The sequence below is a fragment of the Chiloscyllium plagiosum genome, unplaced genomic scaffold, assembly GCF_037043375.1.
Source record: "Chiloscyllium plagiosum isolate Xiang-an unplaced genomic scaffold, Cpla_swu_hap1 HiC_scaffold_3, whole genome shotgun sequence".
Lineage (NCBI taxonomy): Eukaryota > Metazoa > Chordata > Chondrichthyes > Orectolobiformes > Hemiscylliidae > Chiloscyllium > Chiloscyllium plagiosum.
This window is the reverse complement of record NW_028270141.1, coordinates 157,643,300-157,668,238: the sequence shown is the minus strand read 5'-3', so window position 1 is coordinate 157,668,238 and position 24,939 is coordinate 157,643,300. Positions and strand designations below refer to the sequence as shown.

Below are 24,939 nucleotides of genomic sequence, written 5' to 3'. Positions count from 1 at the left end.
GATTTCTTTCCCTGAAGGATGTTAGTGAACCAGATGAGCTTTTCAGACCAACAACAATGGTCATTAAATTCTTAATTCCAGATTCCTTTTATGCAACTCAAATTCTGCCATCTGCTGTGGCAGAATTCTAACAGAGGTCCCCAGAATGTTAGCTGAGTTACTGGATTAAGTCTAGAAATAATACCGCAAGACCATTGCTTCCCCTTCAATATACATGCTGAAACAGCCACTGTAGTTCAGAGGCTGTTGCTAAGAGAATTTCAGGACAGAGCGACAACTTTTTGAAAAGTTTGTAAATTGATAAATTCTATATGACTCCTTCCTTGTCTTCCAAAAGCTTTTGGCTTGCATTCTTTCCAGTTATTTGACCTTTAGTAACCTGTAGATGAACAACAACACTTCAACTTTAACTCTTCAGTTTCATTATGTTCCATTTTTAATCTTCTGCAATGCAGCAATTGTCCAAATCTTTCCATGTCTTCCAGCTTCCTCCACTATAATATTCAAACAGACTTTGTATTCCTAATACTGCTCATGGTATTTTAATCTATGTATCTGCACTCCTAGGTCCTTTTTGGCCCCTACTGTTTCTAGCTCTTCACCCTGTACTAGCCATTTTAAGGCCAAAGGAGATGTTCTCTCGGTTGCCTGCATTGAAATTCATTTGTCAAATTTTGCTGATTTACCTAAGCTGACAATATCTCTGCCACTTTATGCTTCCATGTGCATTGCTTACAATATCTTTGTGTTATCCAAGAATGTGAAAATATGGCTCTCTAGTCTGGCATTTGCATTGATAAAAAGGCTAAATAATACCACCACACTGATCCTTGCAGGATGCCATTAGTCATATCCTGCCAATTAGCTTCCCTATTCATATTTCCCTATTATTTTCCGGTCAGAAAATGAGCTTCCTAACCAGGTCAATACCTGGCCACAATTTGAAATTGACCAATGTTTTCGTGAATGATTTCAGATGTTTCTGGTATTCCGTTTAAATAATGGTTCTTTGCCGACTGAGGTGAGGAATCTATAAATTAAAATAAAAACACAGCCAAAAACACAGCTCTTTCACTTTTCATTTCCAAAGAGTTCTTTTTATGCTACTTCTGTTCCAGTTATTCTCATCATCCATATTCACACAGTTTGACCCTATCAGAATGATTGGTGAAAATCTCACCTTTGTGTCTTATCTCTGCAGGTATCTCATGTGCAGTCATACAGATGACCTGAGAGCAAAGGCAGAGTGGGAAGGAAAAGGGAATGCTTCACGATCAAAATTACTTGACAAACTTCAGAGTAAGTTATTTTCATTAAAGCAATATTGAAACAAATTAACAAGTTCTAGATTATTAAATAAATTAGGTTTAGATTTGAACAGTGGCTATGAAATAATAGCCACAATCGTATTGTTATTTGACTGCTTAGCTCACTGCAAACTGAGATGTTGATGTTCTAGTAGATTGTGTTGTGAAATACTTTGGATACTGCAGCCACATGATTTCATCATTGCAACCATACAAACAATTAGAAGGTAACGTGACCCTATTTTTATTTGTAGTTGTAGGTTTTGCTGGCTAGGCTAGCAGTTATTGTGTATCCCTTATTACCTTTGAGAAGGTAGCAGTGAGCTTGAGCCACTGCAGTTCATTTGGTATATATGCACCCACAGTGCTGTTCGAGAGGGATTTTCAGGATATTGACCCAGCAACACTGAGGGAACAAGGACATATCTCCAAACAAGGATCGTTAGTAGCTTGGAGGGGAACTTGGAGATGGCATTCCAATTTTCCTGTCTTTTTCCAAGGTGTTGTTCACTGGCTTGGAATGTGCTGTCTAATGAGCTTAGGAGTTATTGTAAATGGTATACTCTGCCGAATGGTGTTGGAGGGAGTGAATGTTCATGACTGTGGTGTCAATCAAGTGGGCTGATGTCTTGAATAGTGTCAAGCTTCTTGTGTTTGTTGGAGTTGCACTCATCCAGGCATGTGGAGAGTATTTCATCACACCTGGTTTGTGCCTTGCACAGACTACCCAAACATTTAAGTGCATTTTTTGCAAGGTTTATGAAGGTTTGTAGCTCAAGTTGAGGTTTAGGGTATAGATTTGCTCGCTGAGCTGTAGGTTTGATATCCAGACGTTTCATTACCTGGCTAGGTAACATCATCAGTGGCGACCTCCAAGTGAAGCGAAGCTGTTGTCTCCTGCTTTCTATTTATATCTTTCTCCTGGATGGGGTTCCTGGGATTTGTGGTGATGTCATTTCCTGTTCGTTTTCTGAGGGGTTGATAGATGGCATCTAGATCTATGCGTTTGTTTATGGCGTTGTGGTTGGAGTGCCAGGCCTCTAGGAATTCTCTGGCATGTCTTTGCTTAGCCTGTCCCAGGATTTAAGTTCATCAGGTATTAGGAAGGAAAATGGATGGTTGGCCTTTAAAGGGAATGGATTATAACAATAGAGAAGACTTGTTAAAACTATACAAGGCACCTGTTTGTTTATACCTGGAATGCTGTGGACAGTTTTGGTACCCAGTCTGTGGAAACGTAGAGAAAGCAGTCTAGAGAAAGTTCACTAGTGTGATTCTGGGTATCAAGGGATTTTTATATGAAGAGAGATTGAGTAGGTTGGGCTTGAACTCATTGGAGGTCTTTGCTATTGTGGGACAGTCCAGAATAAGCAAGCATAAACAGAGTAAAGGGTTGCCCATTTTAAGACAAAAATGTGAGATACTTTCTTAGGGAAAAGAGGTTAAATCTGTGGAATTCTTTACTTCAGAGGCCTGTTAAGACTGGACAATTAAATATGTTCAAACTGCTGTGGAATCATGTTCAAATAACTAATGCAATCGGTGAGTGAAGAAAGTAGCTTCTTTATTGAGCAACTGCAGTAGCACAGTTCAAAATGGCAAAGGAATCCTGAAATACAGTTCTTCCAGTAGCTACTTTATACATAGCTCTTACACCATAGTTATAGAATTTTAATAGGTTACATTGTTTTATCTATTGTACACAAGGGTTTGGTTGACTTCTATCCTGGGGAAACAGATGATTTATACATTTTTTAAATGGTGGCTGTTACTTATGCGATTAGAATATCTGTCCGGTCTGAGCTTAATTTAGAGGTGCTAGTCCTTTTGTCTTATAAGTTAGTGAATGTTAGTTAAAACTACCAGACCTATATGCTGTAAATAAGTTCGAAATTATGCAAGTACTTAATAAAAGAATAAAGGATATTAAACTGATTTGCTGGTGAGTTTCATTCATTTGTACAGTTTCACAGGCAAAAGTGAGGACTGCAGATACTGGAAATCAGAGTCTAGATTAGAGTGGTGCTGGAAAAACACAGCAGGTCAGGCAGCATCCGAGGAGTAGGGAAATAGACGTTTTGGGCAAAAGCCCTTCATCAGGAATCTGACCTGTGCTTTTCCAGCACCACTCTAATCTAGACCCCAGTTTCACAGAAACACTGTTTGATAGGAAGTTTAGCGGTCCAGTTTAATACGTATTTAACAAGTGCATAAGTGGGGAAACTGATGTTCTGCAATCCATTCAGGTCCTGTGAGACAGTGAGTAAGGGCTGATTAAGATCCTAATCTTTCCACAGTTTTGCGTAGTTTGTGGAGACAGTATGGTGGTAAGGATCTTGTTTCTGAATAGGTTAGTAGTCTTTGACATTTATTCAGAGGAAATTTTTTATGTAACTAGGTCTGATAATGGTTGAAGGTTGAAGCAGTAATGGGTATGGAAGGAATATTTTAACTTTGTCAGCCTGCAATAGTAAAATACACTACAAAAATGATTTCATGAATGAAAATGCAATATAGGAAACTATATGGGTTAGTAAAGGGTTATGAATGAATGGAAATGCAGTATAACTGAATATAGCAAATTGGTGAGTGAATTAGTAAGGGTACTATGACACAATATCTCACACTGCTATAGACTGTCTTAGAATAAAATTATGGTATGAAGGGTTATGGGAATTGAGTAAGAAAGTGGCATTTAGTGGCTGACCTGATAATCCTATCTCATTTAATGGTTGAGCCAACTTGATAGGCCAAATGGTCTCCTAGTCTGACATCTTATGGCTTTAGGATCAGAAAGTGTTACTGCAGGACCCCTGAGCCTGGCAGATGCAATATAATGTTGGAAAATGTGAGGTTATGCACTTGAGCAGGAAGAATAGAGGAACTAAATATTATTTAAATGAGCAAAGACAAGGATTTTGGGGTCCTAGTACCTGAACCACAAAAAATGCTAAATCCACGTTTAGGGGATAATAGTGAATGGAAATGGAATGTTGGACTTCATTTCAAAGGAAATGGGGTCCCATTAAATTTCTGAACTGTTAGTATGATAGTGTGGGATTCAGCAACGGTAACGCCATTGAATGTCAAGACACAATGGTTTGATTCTCTTGCTGGTGATCATTGCTTGACATTTATGTGGCATGAAAGTTTCTTTCCACTTATTGGTGTAAATCTGGATATTGTCCAGGTCTTGCTGACTTTGGGCATGGACTGCTTCAGTTTCTGAGGAGTTGCAAATAGTGCATGAACATTGATCGAACAATGAACAGCTCCATTTCTGATCTTATGATGGGGGAAAGTCATTGAGGCAGCTCGAAGTTTGGTCCTATGATCCTACCCTGAGGAACTCCTGCAAAGATGTCATGGAGCTGAGGTCAGTGACCTATAGCAACCAGAGCTATCTTCCTATGTGCTGATTCTAATTCACTGCAATTTTGCTAGAGCTCCTTGAATATATACTCTGTCAAATGCAGCCTTGATGTCAAGGACAGTAGCTCTCACCTTTCCTCTGGAATTCAGCTCTTTTTTTTTGTCCATGTTTGAACCAAGGCTGTAATGAGATCAGGGACTGAGTGGCCCTGGCAGAGTCCAAACTGGGCATTGCTGAGCAGGTGCTGGTTGATGTACTGTTGATGACACCTTTGATCACTTTACTGATAATCAAGGGTAGACAGATGGGGCAAGAATTGGCTGGGTTGGATTTGTCCTGCCTTGTGTCCAGCTAGTGCTGTAGCTGTTTTGGAATGGGATAGCTTGGGAAGCAGCTTTGGAGGGATATTTTCAAAGTTGTTGGTTTATTGTTGTCAGGGTACATTGTCTTTGCAGTACTCCTTTCTTGATATTATGTGATGTAAATCACGTTGGCTTTTTCTGGTGGGAGAGTTGTAATAGGGCATGATTGCGTAACTTTCCGTTCAATGGGAAAATTTAAAGTGACCAAGAAAGACTGTTGATTAGTCAATTTAAAAATTCCACTTATAATTATTACTGATATTGCCAGGCATGTCAGGGACAATATTGAATAGATCAGGCATTTGCCCATTTTAATTTCAAAGAATGAAAAGTGCCCTTATTTCAAATCGCACCTTACATAGAGTCAGTGTGCTGCAGTAGGAATATAGGACCATAGAAAGTAGGAGCAGGAGTAGACTATTCAGCCCATTCAATCCACTTCGTCATTTTAATAAGGTCAGGTTTTGTGTTCCAAATTCCAATTTATCCATACTTAGGTTCTTGTGAGACAGTGGAGTCATTTCTACCTTGAAAATATTCAATGACCTTCCACTGCTTCCTCAAGCAGGGTTCCAAAGTTCCTCAACCTTCCGATCAAAAAAAATTCTCATCTCTGACTTTGAACAAGATAGGGCAGAGTCTCAGATTAGATTAGATTAGATTACATTACAGTGGGGAAACAGGCCCTTCGGCCCAACAAGTCCACACCGACCCGCCGAAGTGCAACCCACCCATACCCCTACATTTATCCCTTACCTAACACTACGGGCAATTTAGTATGGCCAATTCACCTGACCTGCACATCTTTGTGACTGTGGGAGGAAACCGGAGCACCCGGAGGAAACCCACGCAGACATGGGGAGAATGTGCAAACTCCACACAGTCAGTCGCCTGAGTCGGGAATTGAACCCGGGTCTCTGGCGCTGTGAGGCAGCAGTGCTAACCACTGGGCCACCGTGCCGCCCATTACCTCAGAACCCGTCTTTGTTCTCTGCACGAGAAATATTGAATGTGCCAATACTAGAACATGCTTGCAATGTGCCACTTTAAATTGCCTACCCGAATGGTGGGTTGGGTGGAATGGGGTTAGAACTAGAGGAAACCGAATTGAGACCCAGGAGAAGCAGGAAGAGCCTCGGGGAGTGTGGAAGAAAGACAAAAGGGAAGTCTCCTTGGCCCTCGTATCGCCAAGCTTTTGTGCCATTTCTTACTCCTTTATTCCAGGGAATTCCCCACACCGCATTTCCTTTCTTCAAAGCAAATTCCACTTCAAAATGCATACAATTTTTATGCAGTATAAATTGTTACTGTTTGAAATTTGAGATCAAAGCTTCAACACCATGTCTGATTTTCTCAATACTTCTCTCTATCAAGCAACAACAGAGTAAGCTTTGCATGAGTAGCTGGGAGAGAGCATATTGATTTATTAGTGTACTGAAGTACAGTGAAAATTTTTGTTTATACATAGTGCAGGCAGATCATAGTAAGCAAGCATGTACAGATCGGAGATTCTGAAAAGCCTTAGAGGCATATGGATTATGTTGAACAGGGCTGCGTTATGTAGGATCAACGTTAGCGAGATCAGCATTATTTGAGGTTAGAGTGTCCAGTAATGGCTGGGAAGAAGCTGTTTCTGAATGTTTCTGCTGGTGCATGTGTTTAGGCTTCTGTATCTTCTGCCTGACAGAAGAGGTTTTAGGAGATCAATAGCAGAGTGCAATTGGTCTTTGGTGGCCTTTCAGCAGCTGTGAACCATGTAAATGGAGTCCATGGATGGAAGGATGGCTTCAGTGATGGTCTGGGCTTCTGTAGTTTCTTGTCGTTCTGGGCAGAGCAATTGCCATACCAGGTCATGCACTGGACATAATGGTGTATCTGTAGAAGTTGGTGAGGGTCCTTTGGACAGGCCGCCTGGGGAAGAAGGGGCATTGTTGTGCCTTGTTGACCGTCGCATCTATGCGAGAAGTCCAGGACAGTTCAGTTATCGTCACTGAGTAATTTGACACTCTCTGATTCAGTCCTGTTGATGTAGATGGGGATGTGTTTTCATCTGGAGTGAGGCACAGTGTGCATGTGTTTCTGGGAATTCAGAGGACCAGGGCAACTTGGTGCAGAGGGAAAGATGTACTTTTTGCTTCTTTTAGTTCATTGTTTGTAAACAGGATAGATTACAGCCCTGCACAAAACGCTATTATGGGAAAACTCTAAGCTCCTTGAATGGTAATAGCTAATAATTTGAATAGTTATTATAACTTGCTTTCAGGTTAAAGGTACATAGTTTATTTAATTTCCCACCGGATGACTTTTTTAATCTGAAAACTAAGTAAAATAGCAGTGACACAGGGCCAGGTGATGTGTTGAACCTGCAAGTTGTGGGGGTTGGTGGACCCCATTGTGGTTCATAGTGACTACATCTGTAGCAAGTATTGTTTGCTTGATGAACTCCGGCTCAGAACTGACGAGCTGGAGTCTGACTTTTGAATACAATAACACAACAGTGATGGGCAGAGTTACATGGATGCTGTGTTAAGGAGACAGTTGATCTATGGAGTGTGACTACCTTAAATTTGGTCAGTGGACAAGAACAGAAGTTGTGACTGATGCAGGAAGAAGGATCCAGGAAGTAGTCCTACAGGAACCACAACCCTTGTTCTTGTCCAACAGATTTGAGATTCTTGCTGTCAGGTAAGAGGTGGGACTGTGGAGAAGATGGGCATAGCACCAAGGTGAAGGAAGCTGTTGAAGAAGGGGAGAAAAGAGAAATATGATTGTAAGAGGGGATTGTATAGTCAGCGGGTGGATGCTGTTCTCTGGTCAGGATCAAGAGTTCTAAAGGCGATGTTGCTTGCCTGATGACAGGGTTTGATTTATGGATGTAGGTTTGCTTGCTGAGCTGGAAGGTTCGTTTTCAGACATTTTGTCACCATACAGGATAACATCAGTGAGCTGTCGGATGAAGCACTGGTGGCATGGCCTGCTTTCTGTTTAGGTTTCCTTGGGTTGGTAGTGTCATTTCCTGTTCTTTTTCTCAGGGGTGGTGAATAGGATCCAAATCAATGTGTTTGTTGTTAGAATTCTGGTTGGAATGCAATGCTTCTAGGAATTCTCATGCGTCTCTGTTTGGCTTGTCCTAAGATGGATATGTTGTCCCAGTCAAAGTGGTGTCCTTCCTTGTCTGTAGGTAAGGATACTAGTGAGAGTGGGTCTGTATAGGGTCTTTCAAGTTCATTAGCTGCTGTTTTAATGTGTTGGTGGGTATGTGGGCTACCATAATGCCAAGAAGTCTGAGTAGTCTGGCAGTCATTTCCAAGATGTCTTGGATGTCGGGGAGAGTGGCTAGGATTTCTGGACATGTTTTATCTGCTTGTTGGGGTTTGTTGCTGAGAAATCTGTGGACTGTGTTCATTGGACACCAGTTCTTTTTGAATACATGGTATAGGTGATTTTCCTCTGCTCTGCATAGTTCCTGTGCTGCAGTGTGTGGTGGTTTGTTGAAATAATGTTCTAATGAAGCTTCATCTGAGAGTGTTGGGATGATTGCTTCTGTAGTTCAGTATTTGGTCAGTAAGTGGTGTTTTCCTGCAGACGCTGAGAGGAAATCTTCAAGACCATCAATAATACCCTTACTGGCATAAAATTCATTAAAGAGGAAAACAACAACTTGTCCTAGATGTCGCAGTAGAGTGAACTTCAAACCAGCATCTACAGGAAAACAACACATACAGACCAAATACTGAACTACAGAAGCAATCATCCCAACACCCACAAACAAAGCTGCATTAGAACATTATTTCGAAGAGCCACCATACACTGCAACACAAGAAAATCATCTATACAGCGTATTCAAAAGAATGGGTACTCAATGAACACAGTCCACTGATTTTCTCAGCAACAAACCCAAGCAAGCAGATAAAACACATCCAGAAACCCTAGCCACTCTCCCCTACTTCAAAGACATCTCAGAAATGACTGCCAGACTACTCAGACCTCTTGGCATCATGGTAGCCCACAAATCCCTCAACACACTAAAACAGCAGCTCATAAACTTGAAAGAGCCTATACAGACAATAAGCAAAACTAATGTCATTTACAAAATGCCTTGCAAGAACTGTAACAGACTACATTGGACAAACAGGCAGCAAACTAGCCACTGGGATGCATGAACATCAATTAGTGACAAAAAGACATGACCCACTCTCTCCAGTATCTTTACAAACATCTGTTAGGTTGACTCCTAACTGCCCTCTGAGCACCTGAGCACAGGTAATAAATGCTGGCCTAGCCAGTGATGCCCACGTGTTATGAATGAATTTTTTTTGGTCCAGACACAATTAGTTGCACAGCGGCATAACCTGATATTTGAACATAAAAGTGGATTTTTTGTGAAATTGCTTTTTTGACTTATTTTGCTAGTGTACCTGCCCCCGTCAGTGATGCTACCTCCACGACGCTTACAGACTTTATTGCGCCAAGCAGTGGAACTGCAAAGGGATCGGTGCCTGTATCACAATACTAAACTAGATGGCAACCTGGACTCGATGTCTCTACTTATAGACCATGTTTGCAGTAGGTAAGGAATAAATCCTCAAATGTTTGTTTTATGTGGAATGTTATTGCATTCCTCAAATCTTCATGTGCAGTCAGTCACTGAGAATACTGTTATTTCTATCTGACTGGACAGGGGAGGAGCTGTTCCAGTTCAAAAGAAGAAAAGTGTTGATTAAAAGTGATGAAGCAAGGGTCTGTGAGAATTTGTTTCACAAGGCAAATATCTAGGAAATGGAGAAGACTGCCTAAAAATATGTTGGAACCATGATCAATTGAGGAACTTGAGCATTGGAATATTATTTTGATAGGAGTGGTATTTATCAGGGAAAAGGCAGGAGATTGGCACAAGGTAAAGAACTGGTGTAGGCATGAGATCCAAATGACTACATAATAATTCTGTTCTTCTGTCTCTTAAATAGAGACTAATTCAATTACCTAAGCATATTGACAAAATTGTAGGTAATATCCTTATCTGAAACACAGCAACAATTGCATATCCACAGAATGCCATCTTGGATTGTGAACAAGTGAACTGGCGCTGAAGCCAACAGTCATCTGACTCTGAAACTTGAGACAAATTAACTGACCAGGAGAGATGAATGTATTCTCATCTTTGTTCTAATATTTTACTGTGCGCATTGTGGCAGGTAAAATTGTGATAACCACTGTGATTGTATTAGGAGGACAAGAAGAAATATTTCCTTAGCTTGAAACTTGCCATTTATTGCCTGGGCCTTGAATGATGGAAGTTGCCACATTACTGTTTAGTTGTGAAGTCTGTTTTCATTAGGTTATTGTTTGCATTGACTTGTACTGCGTTAAAATACATTGATGAACTCTAAACACTTGACTGAATTTTTCTTGGGATGGCAAAGTAGGCATGTATTAAAGTAAATGGAGTTCCTTGGTTTATGATCCCAGCTGATTTTATTTCTGGATGTGTTGGATCTCAGATTAAAATCTGGCTTTAAAGGTAATGTTTTTTACTGAAACATAAATACGCAATGCAATAGCAACTATCCTTTTTATTGTCATTGTACTCCTACAATGGAGTACACATGAAAAGCTTTTACAATGTCTGCCTCCTTCTGGTGACATCTTAGCTACAAGTACCTAGATACAGTTCTTGGATACAGCAGAGGAATAAATGTTGCATTCACTTAGAGTTGAAAACAAAAAATTAAAATAAAACATCATTAAAGGGTTGACATTACAGTAAGGTAGGAAATTTCAAATAGACATGAGTGCAACATCTCAGCACAGGGCCTCCACATGTGGTCTGATCTCCTGCTCCAAATCCCAGTCCGAATAGCCATCCCTGCTCCACTTCAAGCCCTAGACTGCTCTGTACCAGTACTCTGATTCTCCAAGGCAAGTGCCAGGACTGCCACTCCTTTGCTGGTATCTGCCTGGGACTTGCTGCCTACTTACAGCTCCAGGGCTGCATCCTCAGGCACTGCTTCCCAGCATTGCTATGGGGCTCACACCCCACGTGTTGTACCAGGGCTCGCTGCTCAAAGCAGGTTTGGACTTAACAATAAATGAAGATAAAACTTCTGACATGACGTGTTCACAGATTTCAAAAACATTTGAAAATACAATCTCATCAATCCTAACAACACTTCTCTCCGTTACTCACATCAGAGAGAATTTCCTCCTCTTCTGCATTTGTAGGGCTTAACTATCTTAAATGCCATCTTGAAAACCTGAGCCTCTTTCTGGACCCTTCGTACAACTGAGCTTGGACTTTCTCATCTTCACATAATACCTTCTGGGTTGTAACCATGCACTTCTGGAATGGAAGTTTAAAATTAAATTTCCTGCACTTAGGTGACCTTTTTAGTAATCATCCTAAAACAACTCCTTTTCCTCAAACAATTTTTATGCCCACCTTCAGCTATCTGCAAATGACCCAGTTGAAACTAAAAGGCACTTTACTCCAAAATAAATTGCAGAATCTTTTAGCTGAAATATTAATACAGTGCGCTATTTACTTCGCTCACTTTCCCAAACTAAACAAATTCTTATTGCTCTACAAGAAGAGCAAAAATGTTTTATAAGATAAATCACCATGGCTGCAGCAATACTTATTAATTAATCATTAAACCCCTCCAAAGGTCATACAACCTATGTGACACTAATTCAACATTCAAAACTCCAGAATAATTTACTTATTCAAATACCTTGCATTAACTTGGAGTCTTTTGAAAATGAAAAATCTCCCAAATGTTTTGTGCCCAAGTTAGATCTGAAATCTAACTTTTCCTTTCAGTGAGATTGTAAAGCTGATACACCCTTTGTGATGTCCAGGTATTTAATATCATCTATATGTATCCACTTAAAGTGGAGTACCTGATAATAGAGTACAGTTTTGAATATGAAATTACTCATTTACGGCAATGAATCAGTAACACCTAGTTGCAGTTCCTTGCATTTAAACTCCATTTGCAACATCAGTCACTAAATGTAGTTCCAGCAGGAAGGTAATTCTTCTCATTTAAGAATATTTTTGAAGTGGGGTCTTTGTAGCTTTGAAATAATTTAGGCAGTATAATTTAGTTTTGAAACTGGGTGTTTTAGGTAGAAATGTATAGAAGTCTCGAGTGGATTCTTGATTGGATTTAGATGGGTAGGCACACCACTTGCTTAGAACATGTAATCATTCTTTTTTTTTTTGAAGAGAAATTGTATCCTCCATGAACCTGTAATTTTTTAACTCTTAATTCAGAATAATTAGAATTATGTCGTGTAACAAGATCTCAGTAAAATGTGACTTAGATTAGATTAGATTACATTACAGTATGGAAACAGGCCCTTCGGCCCAACAAGTCCACACCGACCCGCCGAAGCGCAACCCACCCATACCCCTACATTTACCCCTATACCTAACACTACGGGCAATTTAGCATGGCCAATTCACCTGACCTGCACATCTTTGGACTGTGGGAGGAAACCGGAGCACCCGGAGGAAACCCACGCAGACACGGGGAGAACGTGCAAACTCCACACAGTCAGTCGCCTGAGTCGGGAATTGAACCCGGGTCTCTGGCGCTGCGAGGCAGCAGTGCTAACCACTGTGCCACCGTGCCGCCCACAACTTATTGGATGCTAGCTGGACATTGTCACTCCTCAGATTCTCTAATTTCATTTTGAACCTTTTTAAACATCTATCAAATGTTTGCATTTCAGATGGCTATTTGATTTGATTTCTCTATCCACACAAATGATTGTAGTCCAAACTTCCATGTATGAACTTAGAGTTTGCTACTTTATTTTTTTTTATTTTGTTGGCTGTGCATGTTCACAAGGCCAACATTTACTGTCTGTCCCAAACTGCCCTTGAGCTAAGTGGTTAGTTGGGTCATTTTATGGTGTTCATTTTGATGGCCTATCAGATATGTAGCCAGTGGAAATCAGCAGTCACAAGCAGAAATCTAGTTATTTTTATTTCTCTTAAGTTGGTGCTGTAAGACACTTTGTAGCATGTACCACTGTAATGCTGACACACTGCATTATTACCTATGGATGTAAGTTTGTTTGCTGAACTGGAATGTTTGTTTTCAGAAGTTTCGTCACCATACTAGTAACATAATCAGTGAGCCTCCGGTGAAGCATTGGTGTTATGGCCCACTTTCTATTTGTGTTTAGGTTTCCTTGGGTGGTTGATGTCATTTCTTGTTCTTTTTCACAGAGGTGATAGGATCCAAATTGATGTATTTGTTGATAGTGTTCCAGTTGGAATGCCATTCTTCTAGGAATTCTCATGCGTGTGTCAACCTGAGCTACAAATCTTTTCCAAACTCACTAATTATTAACTCTCTCCAATTCTTAAAAGTTCATATTCAACATGCGGGGCATCATTGGCTTGGTCAGCACTTACTGTCCATACCAAGTTGAATTCAAGGTGGTGGCAAACTGCTGCAGTCCATTTAGTGTTTGTAGGTCCACAATGACATTGGGGAGGGAATTCCAAGATTTTGATTCATTAACCTTGAAGGTACAGTAGTATATTTCCAAGTCTGGATAGTGAGTGACTCAGGAGAATTTGCAAGTTGTGGTGTTCTCATGTATCTGCTATCCTTGTCCTTCTGGATAGTAGTGGCCATGGGTTTGGATGGTGCTGTCTTAAGAACCATAGAATATCTGTAGTGCATCTTATGGATGGTACATACTGCTGTTATAGAGTGTTGGTCGGAGAGGGAATGGTTGTTTGTAGATGTGGCTTGCCAATCAAGCAAGCTGCTTTGTATTGGATGGTGTAAAGCTTCGAGTTATGTTGGAATTGCACACATCCAGGCAAGTCGGGTGTATCCGAGCACACACTCTTGACTTATGCCTTGTAGATGGTGGGCAGGCTTTGGAGAGGTAAAAACAATGACTGCAGATGCTGGAAACCAGATTCTGGATTAGTGGTGCTGGAAGAGCACAGCAGTTCAGGCAGCATCCAAGAAGCTTCGCAATCGACGTTTCGGGCAAAAGCCGAGACAGAGGGTGAGTTACTTGTAAGATTCCTAGCCTCAGGCCAGCCTTTGTATCTGCTGTGTGAATCCAGTTGAGTTTCTGATTAGTGGTAGCCCACTCAATATTCGTGGAGGATCAGTGACGGTGATACCACTGAATGCCAAGGTATGATTGTCTCTCTTATTGGAAATGATCATTGCCTGGCATTTGTGTAGCATGAATATTATTAGTCATTTTCTTGCCCAAGTCTGGATTTTGTTGAATTTGTATATTGTTGCATTTGAACATGGACTGCTTCAGGAACTGAGTAGCCTTGAATGGTGCTGAACATTTTGCAGTCATTGCCAAACATCCCCACTTGATGACCAAGGGAAATGTCATTGAAGCAGCTCAAAGTAGCAAAATAGGGAAGTCTTAGAAAAATTATATAAGCTGATAGTTTGACTACAGAATACTGTGTTTGTAGTCCAGAGAAGGTTTGATCCGGTGATCCTGGGTAGGGATGGACTGTCTTATGAAAGAGATTTTATATCTGGACTAATTATTCTATATCCCAACAAAAGAATGAGAAGTGACCTTATCGAAGCAGACATGATTATTAGAAGAGAGAAAGTGAGGGCTGGAGATCAGAGCTGAAAATGTGTTGCTGGAAAAGCGCAGCAGGTCAGGCAGCATCCAAGGAACAGGAGAATCGACGTTTCGGGCATAAGCCCTTCTTCAGGAAGGGCTGATTATTAGAAGACTTGATAGGGTGTTTTTCGAATTTGTTGTTTTTAGGACCAGAGGGCATTATTTCAGAATAAGGCAGTATCCTTTTAAGGTAGAGATGAGGAATTTCTTCAGAGGGTAGTGAATGTGTGAAATTATTAAGAGACTGATTGATAAGTACATTGGAAGCTGAGATTTTTAAGTAGTAATGGAATATAGGGTAAAATGAAAGTGCAGATACTGAAGATCTGAAGGAAAAACAAATTGCTGGAGAAACTCTGCAGATCTGACAGCATCTGTGGAGAGAAAGGTTAATACTTCATGTCCAGTGACCCTTCAGAGTCCTGGTTGATGAGCAGGAAAGAGGAGTTTTGAATTATCAGATAAGCTATGATCTCATTGAATAGTGAAGCAGATTCTGGATTGAATGGCTTGCTTCTGCTCCTGCATCTTATGGTCATTTCAATCTTGAAGAGAAAATCCTAACGCTTAACATTTCCCCTGGGGAAATCATCCTGTCAGTCTTCACCTCATCGTTTATGGGAGAGCAAACCAAGCAAGTAAGTGCAAAATAAACCAGAGGGCTTAGAGATGACTGGAGGAAGCAAGAAACTATGGAGTGCAGGTTCGCATTTTCCTCATGGCAATAAAGACAGAAGCGATGTATTCCTTCATTGGGTGAATGTTGAATGCAGGAGCAGAAATGTAATGCTGGGACGTTAAAGTCAGTGGTTAGGTTGTAGTTGAAGTTTGTATACAGTTGTGATCACATTGTGGAAAAGAAGTTCTTCTTTAGAAGAGAATGAGGTGATTTACAAGAATGTTGCTAGGGCTGAAAAGTTACAGATGAGAAAAGATTGCATTTGATTGTTTGCCTTCAAGCAGTGGAAGCCAAATGACTTAATCAAGGTGTAGAAAATACAGAGGGGCTTTAGTAGAGTTATTAGGGTGGCACGGTGGCTGTGGTTAGCACTGCTGCCTCATAGCACCAGGGTCCCAGGTTTGATTCCAACCTCTGGCGACTGTCTGTGTGGAGTTTGCACATTCTCCCCGTGTCTGCATGGGTTTCCTCTGGGTGCTTGGTTTCCTCCCACAGGCCAAAGATGTGCAGGTCAGATGAATTGGCCATATTAAATTGCCCATAGTGTTAGGTGCATTAGTCAGAGGGAAATGGGTCTGGGTGGGCGACTCTTCGGAGGGTCGGTGTGGACTTGTTGGGCCAAAGGGCCTGTTTCCCCACTGTAGGGAATCTAATGTAATCTAATCTAAAAGACCTGTTTCCTCTAGACAGCAGGTTAATTACCAGGGGGGTATACTTATAAAGTGATTGGTAGAAGGGTTTGAGGGGAATTGAGGAAAAATGGGAGTCTGGTAATTGCTGATTTCTGGAGTTTGTTGTGTTGGAGATCCTCAACTTGTTTAAAAGGAAGCTAAATTATACCTGAAACACTAACCTGTCAGTATATTTTTGTAAACCCGTCCTCTTCACAGCTTTATCTCAACGGCAAATTTGGCAATCACTCCTCTCTCGTCATGTATATAAATTGTAAACCTTTGAAGTCCCAGTATTTATCTTTTGATGCACTATTCATTACATTTTGCCAACTTGAAAAAGACCAATTTACATCTATTTGCTGCTTCCTGTTAGCCAGCTAATCTGCCCATGTTAACTTGTAATTCCCGGAACCATGAACTTTTATTTTCTACAATAATATTTTAATGTGACACCTGATGGTGATACGGTGGCTCTGTGGAGTTTGCACATTCTCCCTGTGTCTGCATGGGTTTACTCTGGGTGCTCCGGTTTCCTGCCACAGCCTAGAGATATGCAGGTTAGATGAACTGGCCATGCTAAATTGCCCATAGTGTTCAGGGATGGAGAAGTAGATGCATTAGTTCGGGGAAATGTCGATTAACAGGGTAGGGGATTGGGCCTGAGTGAGATGTTCTTTGGAGGGTCGGTGTGGACTTATTGGGCCTAATGGCTTGTTTCCACACTAGGGATTCTATAAATTCATATCATCTACCTTCTAGAAATCTAAGTACAGTCAGTGCTACTGTAATGCGGTAGTTCCATTCTTGTGCAATCCTGTTCTAAGAAAAACATGTAATAGTAGCACCATTTAGGCTAATGGGACCAGAATCCTGTTATAATCGATACACGCTTTAAAACTTGGCGCTTTAGAAACAGTATCCCCAATTCATCAGTCATGTTATAGCTAATTTGTGTTAACAAAAGCTGCATTAAAGCAGAACATTTTGTAAATAATATCAACCAAATCATTTTTATCACAGCACTTGCTTTTACCTCCTGAAAACACTCCATAGATTGGGAAATCATGTTTAATCACTCAAACCATTGGTTGTACAAAGTTATCAAGAACAGCGCTCTTGTCAGCCTCCAAGTATAAAGAATTTACATAGTCCTACTTTTCTGGTGATTGTAATTTTCCTGAGTTCCTTTCAATTTGTGATTTATTCCTGCTTGGATATTAGCTGTCGTGAATGCTGATACAAAATCCTGTTCAATTTATCTGTCATTTCTTATTTTCCATTCTTAGTTCTAAATCTGACTTTAAAGTACCCTTGTGTACTCTGAGCCAAAACTACTTCAGTCCATTGTGTCTGTACCAATTAAACACCTATTTATTGTAGTCCTATTTTCCAGCAATTGGTCTGAGCTCTTGTGTGGTATGGTGCTTCAAATGGTCACCTAAATACCACTAAAGAATTTGACAGTTCCTGCCTCTACACCCTTACAGGCAGAGTTTGAGATACCCAGCACCCTCTGCATGAAACAAATTTTCCTTTAATCCACACTTAACATCCTGCCCTTTACTTGTGATTTGTGCCCCCTCATTTTTGACCTTTTTTTTCCAATCTACCCTTCAATTTTGTACTTCTGAATCTTCTCTCAGGAAAACAATCCCAACCTGACTTGTCTCCAGTGCTGAACTACTGCAACCAAGGCAACATCCTGATGACTCTCTGTGTACCCTCTAGTGCAATCACACCCTTCCTTTGATATGCTGACCAGAACACTGCGCAGTAGTCCAGCTATAGCCTTACTAACATCTTACGCAGCGCTCCATCAAAACCTCCTGATCTTGTATTCAAATAATAAAGGCAAGTAAACCCATATATCGGCTTAACCACCGTATATGCCAGTTCTGTTGCATTCAAGGATCAGTGGACATACATACCATGGTCCCTCTGATGCTATTACTACTTAACATCATACCATTCATTGCGTACTCCCTTGTCTTGGGCCTTCCAGCATGTATCATCTTTCTTTTCGAATTAAATTCAATTTGCTAGTTCTGTTCATCTGATTAGCCCATTCATGTCATTTTGTAAACCACAGCTTTTCTGCTTGCTATTTGCTACAACATCAATTCTTGTCATCTGCAGACATACTGATCAAATCTCTTACATTCATGTCCAGATCGTTAACGTGCACTACAAACAAAGTAACCCAGCACCAAATCTATGCTGTGCCTTTGGAGGTCATTCTCAAAAACACCCATCAACCATCATTCTCTCCTTCCTGTCACTGAACCAATTTTCCAAATCTCCCTGGATCACATGAGCTATTACCACCTTGGCCAGTCAGCCATGAGACTTTGTCAAAAGCCTTACCAAAGTCTGTACAGACTACGAGGAGAAAGTGAGGTCTGCAGATGCTGGAGATCAGAGCTGGAAATGTGTTGCTGGAAAAGCGCAGCAGGTCAGGCAGCATCCAGGGAACAGGAGAATCGACGTTTCGGGCATAAGCCTGAAAGAAGGGCTTATGCCCGAAACGTCGATTCTCCTGTTCCCTGGATGCTGCCTGACCTGCTGCGCTTTTCCAGCAACACATTTCCAGCTCTGTACAGACTACATCCACTGCATTGCATTTCCCTCTTCCATATGTCTATTCGCCTCAAAACTCAGTTTTCATTTGCCAGCACCTGTCACAGTGGAATTAGAACCTGGGTCACCAGAACGTTGTGCCTCACAAATCAGTAACAACACAAACAATGACATTGTTTCCCCTTTTTAAAAAAAATAAAAACTTCTCTCTTGTATTTCTGGCTAGCTTTCTTGTGCTCTGATTTCTCTCTGTTAATTTTTGGCCATTCCTAACTGTTTTAATATTCCATGCAATCTTCTGACCTGCCTTTGCTCAATTAATGCCTTTTCTATTTGTTCAGTACTATTTTTAATTTATAGTTAACCACTGATGGCAACTGGTTGTCAGTTTCCAGTGTGTGCAACCATTGCTTGATATTATGTAGTGAATTGTTATAGGAGTGTTGTGATCCCAGCCGAAGGTAGTATTGACTAGTTGAGATCCCAGAGTGAAACCAGACCTGATAGATCATAAAACATTTACTTTTGCTGACCGGTCATCATGCTAGTCAATTACTAGCAGCCTTACGTGAATGCAGTCAATGTTGCAGGAAGAACAAAAAAAATGAAGTGCTCTCTATGTAAGACAATTTTAAGAGGGCAATGTTTCTACAGAGGGTGGTTCATGTCTGGAATGATTTGCTGGAGGAAATGGTGAAGGCTGGTGTGATTGCAACATCTAAAAGGCATCTGGATGGGTATATGAAAGGGAAGGGTTTAGAGGGATATGGGTCAAATGTTGGCAAGTGGGATTGGATTAGGTTAGGATAGCTGGTTGGCATGGATGAGTTGGATCAATGAGTCTATTTCTGGTTGTATATCGCTGACTCTACCACAGCATACAGCCAAAAGACTGGACTCTTCTATCAAATATCCTTTACGGTCATTCAACACCAGGGAAGTATTGCTCTGTCTCAAGATTTCTTTCTTGAACAGTTCTTTCCATTTATGACTTGTTATACTTCTGATAGCAAGGAGATTTCTATGAACACTAAATCTTGAGATTTCTGTGAAACAAACAAACTGTCTTTCCTTTAGGATGACTTCTTTCTCTCTCTCTTGAACTTGAACTGCTTGTGTCACATGACCGTCTATTTTCTGTATGTCTGCATTTTAAACATTCAGTAATTAATTCCTCAGTTGTTGGAGTCATTCAAGTTGCAGACTGGCTTTGAGCCTTCTTTCACAATGGCTGACCTTTGACCTTCAAAAGTGACATTCTTAAAAACAATTGAAACTTTTTTCTTTCATTTTCAATTGAAGTTCCCAAATAGTTCTATTCTATACAAACTATACAGCTGCCTGAAAAGGCAGTGAATGAAAGCTGACTCAACTTTTTTCTCAGATGCTGCCAGAGCAGTTGGGTTTTTCCAACATTTTGCTTTGTTTCACTTGTAAGTTTATTGGCTAGCAATTGAAAATAAAATAATTTACAGGACTAAGAGGAAAGAGCAGCCAAATGGGATGAATTGGCGTAAAATTGGGTGGACTGGGGTGTCCTTCAACCAACTGTTGAATTGGAGGACGTCCTTTACCGTACAGACAACAGCATGCCATCATTGTATAAATTGAAAGGACCTGAGAAAATAACTTTCCATCTTGTGGTCTGGACATTTGAACTTTAGAATTTTGTTTACCCTGTCTGTAGTCTTTTCCACCCATAATTTGTTGAACTCTTTCTTCAGGCACATGCTCCCCTCCCTTCTCTTGTCAGTCTTCTGCAGGGATTGTTCCCTTTGGGACACCCTGGTGCACTCTTCCCTCACTCTCAACACCCACCCACAGTTCCCTGACACCTTGCATGTCAACTGCAGAAGGCACAACATCTGTCCGTTTACTTGCTCCCTCCTGAGTATCTCAGGCACAAACACATCTTCCAGGTGAAGCAGTGTTTTATCTGCACCACACAATCTAGTCTACTGCATTCGCTGCTCACAACGTGGTTTCCTCTACATTGGGGAAATGAAATATGGATGGGGTGATCGCTTCGCAGAACAATTCAGTTCTGTTCACAAAAATGACCCTGAATTTCCAGTTGTCTGCCAGTTTCAACATGCACTCTGTTCCCTAGCCAACAACTGTGTCTCGGGCTGACTGCAGCACTCTACCAAAGTTCAGCACAAGCTGGAAGAATAAAATTTCATTTTCAGCTTGGGGAAACCTACAGCCTTCCAGGCTCAATATTGACTTCAGTAGGTTTAGGACTTAAACTCTCCCATGTCTTTACCCCAACACCCACAAACCAAGCCCGGTTGTCTCATAGTCTGCTGTTATACCCTATTCATTGTTAGCCACTAGCAGTCCCTGCTAATAGCCATTCACCCTTCTAGCCACATTGTTATCCTTTGTTTGTCCAACTGTTCTCCTGTCTTTTTGGGCTCTATCTCCACCTATTGTTTACTCATTGCCCCCTCCCCCCACCCTATCTTCTGTATATAAACTGACATTTTCCCAGCTACCATCAGTTCTGACGAAGGGTCAGTTGACCTCAAGGCATTAACTGATTTCTCTCCACAGATGCTGTCGGACCTGCTGAGCTTTTCTAGCAATTTCTATTTTTGTCTCCGATTTACAGAATCCACAGTTTTTTTGTCAGTATTTATTTTGCCTGTTGTAATCTTGAGTGTATGTTTGGGAATTTTGAAGGGGTATAGTTTAAGTCACATTGAATTAGAGACCCTTTTTTGTTAAATGGGTTACAGTAAATAGACTTCCTTTTCATAATAAACCCTGTGTGAATTACTTGTGTCCTGATTATCAGTCAGTCAAATTGGGATTTTATACATTTTGTGATGGCTTGTAGAACAGTGGAGCACTGTTTTTGACACACTCATGACTTCCCAGTTAAGTCATGATACTTGTTTTAAAATTTTAAAAATATGATACCTGCAGCTGACATAACCCAAAATTCTATTCCAAAATCTCTGACTGGGCTTAAAAGCTCAACTTTGTGACTTGAGTGCGAATGCTCCTACTTATCTACAGCTGACTGTGCTGATTTCTTTAAAAGATTCAAAATATATTCAATGCAAAGAATGTGGAGGAAAATTGGGAACAGCCAATTGAGTTGGATGATCAACCGTAACCATAATATTTGGCAGAGCAGGCTTGAAGGGCTGAATGGCCTACTTTTGCTATTTTCTGTTCCTGCATTTTACCTTAAAGCATGTGAGATTACCCAGCAATGCATCTCATGGTGAACTGTAGTGTATTGTTCAACACCTTCAAATGCAATGGAACAATACTCATGCTTGCTGAGAAATAGACATGTTTTGGGTAAAATCAGATTAACGCTTCTCAGAGGTGCTAGTGAATTGTATGATTCTCGAATGTTGGAGAGTGATGGGAGATCGAATGTCTCATGGTTTCCTTGCTTCTGTTTTCAATTCCATTAGCTGTGGTAAAATACAACTTGACCAGTCCTGAATCCAAAACAGATAATGCCAGTTTACATTAACTCAATGTCCTCCAAATGCAATATCGTCTCGAATGTATCAGTTAGCTTTGCTTGTTTTTTCAAGCTGTAAACAACTTCTTGTTCTGCTGTTTTTCAAAAAATCTTATGATGGAGTTTGTGATTAACTTGTGCTGGGCCCAGTGTCCTGGTGAATTGAATAACTACAGTTGTAGAGAGCATCAAACTAATGAAGGAATGAGGGGTGGTGGTGGAAATGTAGGCTCACAAACAAGAGGGTATGTCTGCATTACAGGGCAGTAATTTGGATGACAATAGCCAGAGTAGGACATGAAGGGGCAGAACGTACAAACATAGAAAAAAAAGCAGTTAGAATCCTAGAATCCCTACAGTGTGGAAACAGGTCCTTCAGCCCAACAAGTCTATTCCAACCCTCCAAACTCAGACCCATCCCCCTACCAATTACTCTACATTTACACTGACGAATGCACCTAACCTACCCATCCCTGAACACTATGGGCAATTTAGCTTGGCTAATTCACCTAACCTGCACATCTTTGGACTGTGGGAGGGAACTGGACCACCCAGAGGAAACCCACACAAACATGGGGAGAATGTGCAAACTCCTCACAGTCGCCCAAGGCTGGAATGGAATCTGGGACCCTGATGCTGTGAGGCAGCAGTGCTTACCATGTCGTGGTGAAAAGGAAAAATTATTAGCTGTTTAATGTGCATAGTATTCAGAACAAAATAGATGAATTCATGGTACAAATACAAGTTAATGTATGTGATTTTATAGTTGTGACGGAGACATGGTTACAAGGAATTTAAAGCTGGAAATTAAGTCTTTAGGGTTATGTAACTTTCCAAAGGACAGGGTGGAAGGAAAAGGTTTTTGTAGCATTCCTTATATGGGATAGAATAAGTACAATAACAACAAGAAATAATCTTGGATCGGAAGATATAGAATTCATATGGATGGCTGTAGAAACAAAAAGGAAAAGAAGACACTGATAGAAATAGTCTATAGTATCCACACAGTGGAATCAATCTAGAATTAGAGGACATTAACAAGCAGTATGTTAGTCATGGGTGTCTTTAATCTTGTAGATTGGGATAGGCAGAGGAAGCTAGAGGAAGAATTCATTTTGATTTGGGACTGTTACGAGAATAACATGGATCCAACCACTGATCAGACTGTTTGCATCTGGTTATGTATAATGAGACAGGTGTAATAAATGATAGCAGAAAGAATCTGAGGGAGCAGTGACCGTAAAATTTAACATTTAGTTCTGAGAGAGAGGAACTTGGGTTGGAAATCACAGTGCCAAGCTTAAATAAGAGTGCGTTACAAAGGAATAAGGGCAGAGTTCCTTGCAGCAAAGATTGGTTAAGGACCAAAGCCAGACACTTAACAAAATGGCTCAAAGCAAAGACTTATTCCAGTGAAGGAGATGATTTCAAGGGAGAGGATAAACCAACCATGGTGAACTGGGGAAGTTGAGAATAACATCGGTTGAAAGAAGAAAAGATACATTGTAGCAAAGATTAGTGATTTAGACACATCTCCAGGACCTGATAGGATGCAATGTAGAATAATAAAGCAAGTATCTACAGAGATTGTGAATACACTGGTAGTAATCTTCTATGAATCCTTAGATTCTGGAGAAGACCCAGAGGGTTGGGAGACTATTGATCTAACACTTTTATTTAAAAGGCAGAGATAAAAAGTGTAACTATGGGGCCAGTTAGCTTAATGACTGTAATTGGAAAGATGTTGAAGTCTACTAGTATAAAGGATGTAACAGCAGAGCATTTAGAAATGCATAATATGGGCCAGCCGCATCAACATGGCTTCATGAAGGGGAAATGCATGCCTGACAAATTTACTAGAATTCTTTGAGGAGGTAACAAGCAGGATAGATGAAGTGGAAGCAGTGGATGTAATCTGTTTGGATTTTAGGAAGGCTTTTGATAGGTCCCACATGTCTGCTATCACCTGAAAGAATTGTAGTAAATTTGTCAGGCTTGGTTAGCATTTCATGAAGACATGTTGACCCTGCTTGATCATTTTGTATTTCTAAATACTTAGTTTTTCATTAAGGATGTAACAATACACATCATCCCAAAAACCAAGATGTTTCCAGGAGGTGGTCATGAATCTTAAGTTAGGGTCATCTGATTTGGTTAGTGGTCAGGAAGAGGAAATTGTGATTGCAAGTGGGGCAAATAAAAGGGTCCCGGGGGCGAGAGCCTTGGCTTTTGTAATTGCCCAAGTGGGTTGGTGGTTTTTTCAGCTTGTTTGGATGAGGTGGAGGGGGGTTGTGCTACCTAGCCATTACACTGTAGCATGGAAGCCACAAGAGTATAAAAAAAGGAATGAAATGGGAATAGGATACTTTATTGTGAAGGGCATTGAAACTGCTATCTGCCATTTATCAGTCCAGTTCTGCATCCTGTCCATGTCCCGTTGTAACCTATAACAGCCCTCCACACTATCCACCACTCCACCAACGTATCGTCAGCAAACTTACTAACCCACCCTTCCGCTGTCTCATCCAAGTCATTTATAAAAATCACAGAGCAGAGGTCCCAGAACAGATCCCTACGTAACACCACTGCTCACAGAGCTCCAGGTTGAATACTTTCCATCTATTACCACCCTCTATCTTCTATGGACCAGCCAATTCTATATCCAGTCAGCCAGATTTCCCTGTATCCCATGCCTCCTTACTTTCTGAATGAGCCTACCATGGAGTACCTTATCAAACATTTAGCTAAAATCCATGTACACCACATTGACTGCTATACCTTCTGTGTTTTGTCGCATCTTCAAAGAATTCCATAAAGTTTGAGAGGCATGACCTGCTGCTC

At 40.7% G+C, this 24,939-nt stretch overlaps 1 protein-coding gene across 3 annotated transcripts in view; it reads left to right on the top strand.

Moving 5' to 3' along the window:
• The window catches only part of wdr26a (WD repeat domain 26a), a 100,769-nt gene that overhangs the window by 23,993 nt on the left and 51,837 nt on the right, over positions 1-24,939 (top strand). For all 3 annotated transcript variants that reach the window (XM_043687373.2, XM_087984681.1, XM_043687374.2), the window contains exons 5-6: positions 1,202-1,299; positions 9,456-9,612. In XM_043687373.2, coding sequence (XP_043543308.1) covers positions 1,202-1,299; positions 9,456-9,612 — 255 coding nt within the window. The remainder of the gene's footprint in view (positions 1-1,201; positions 1,300-9,455; positions 9,613-24,939) is intronic.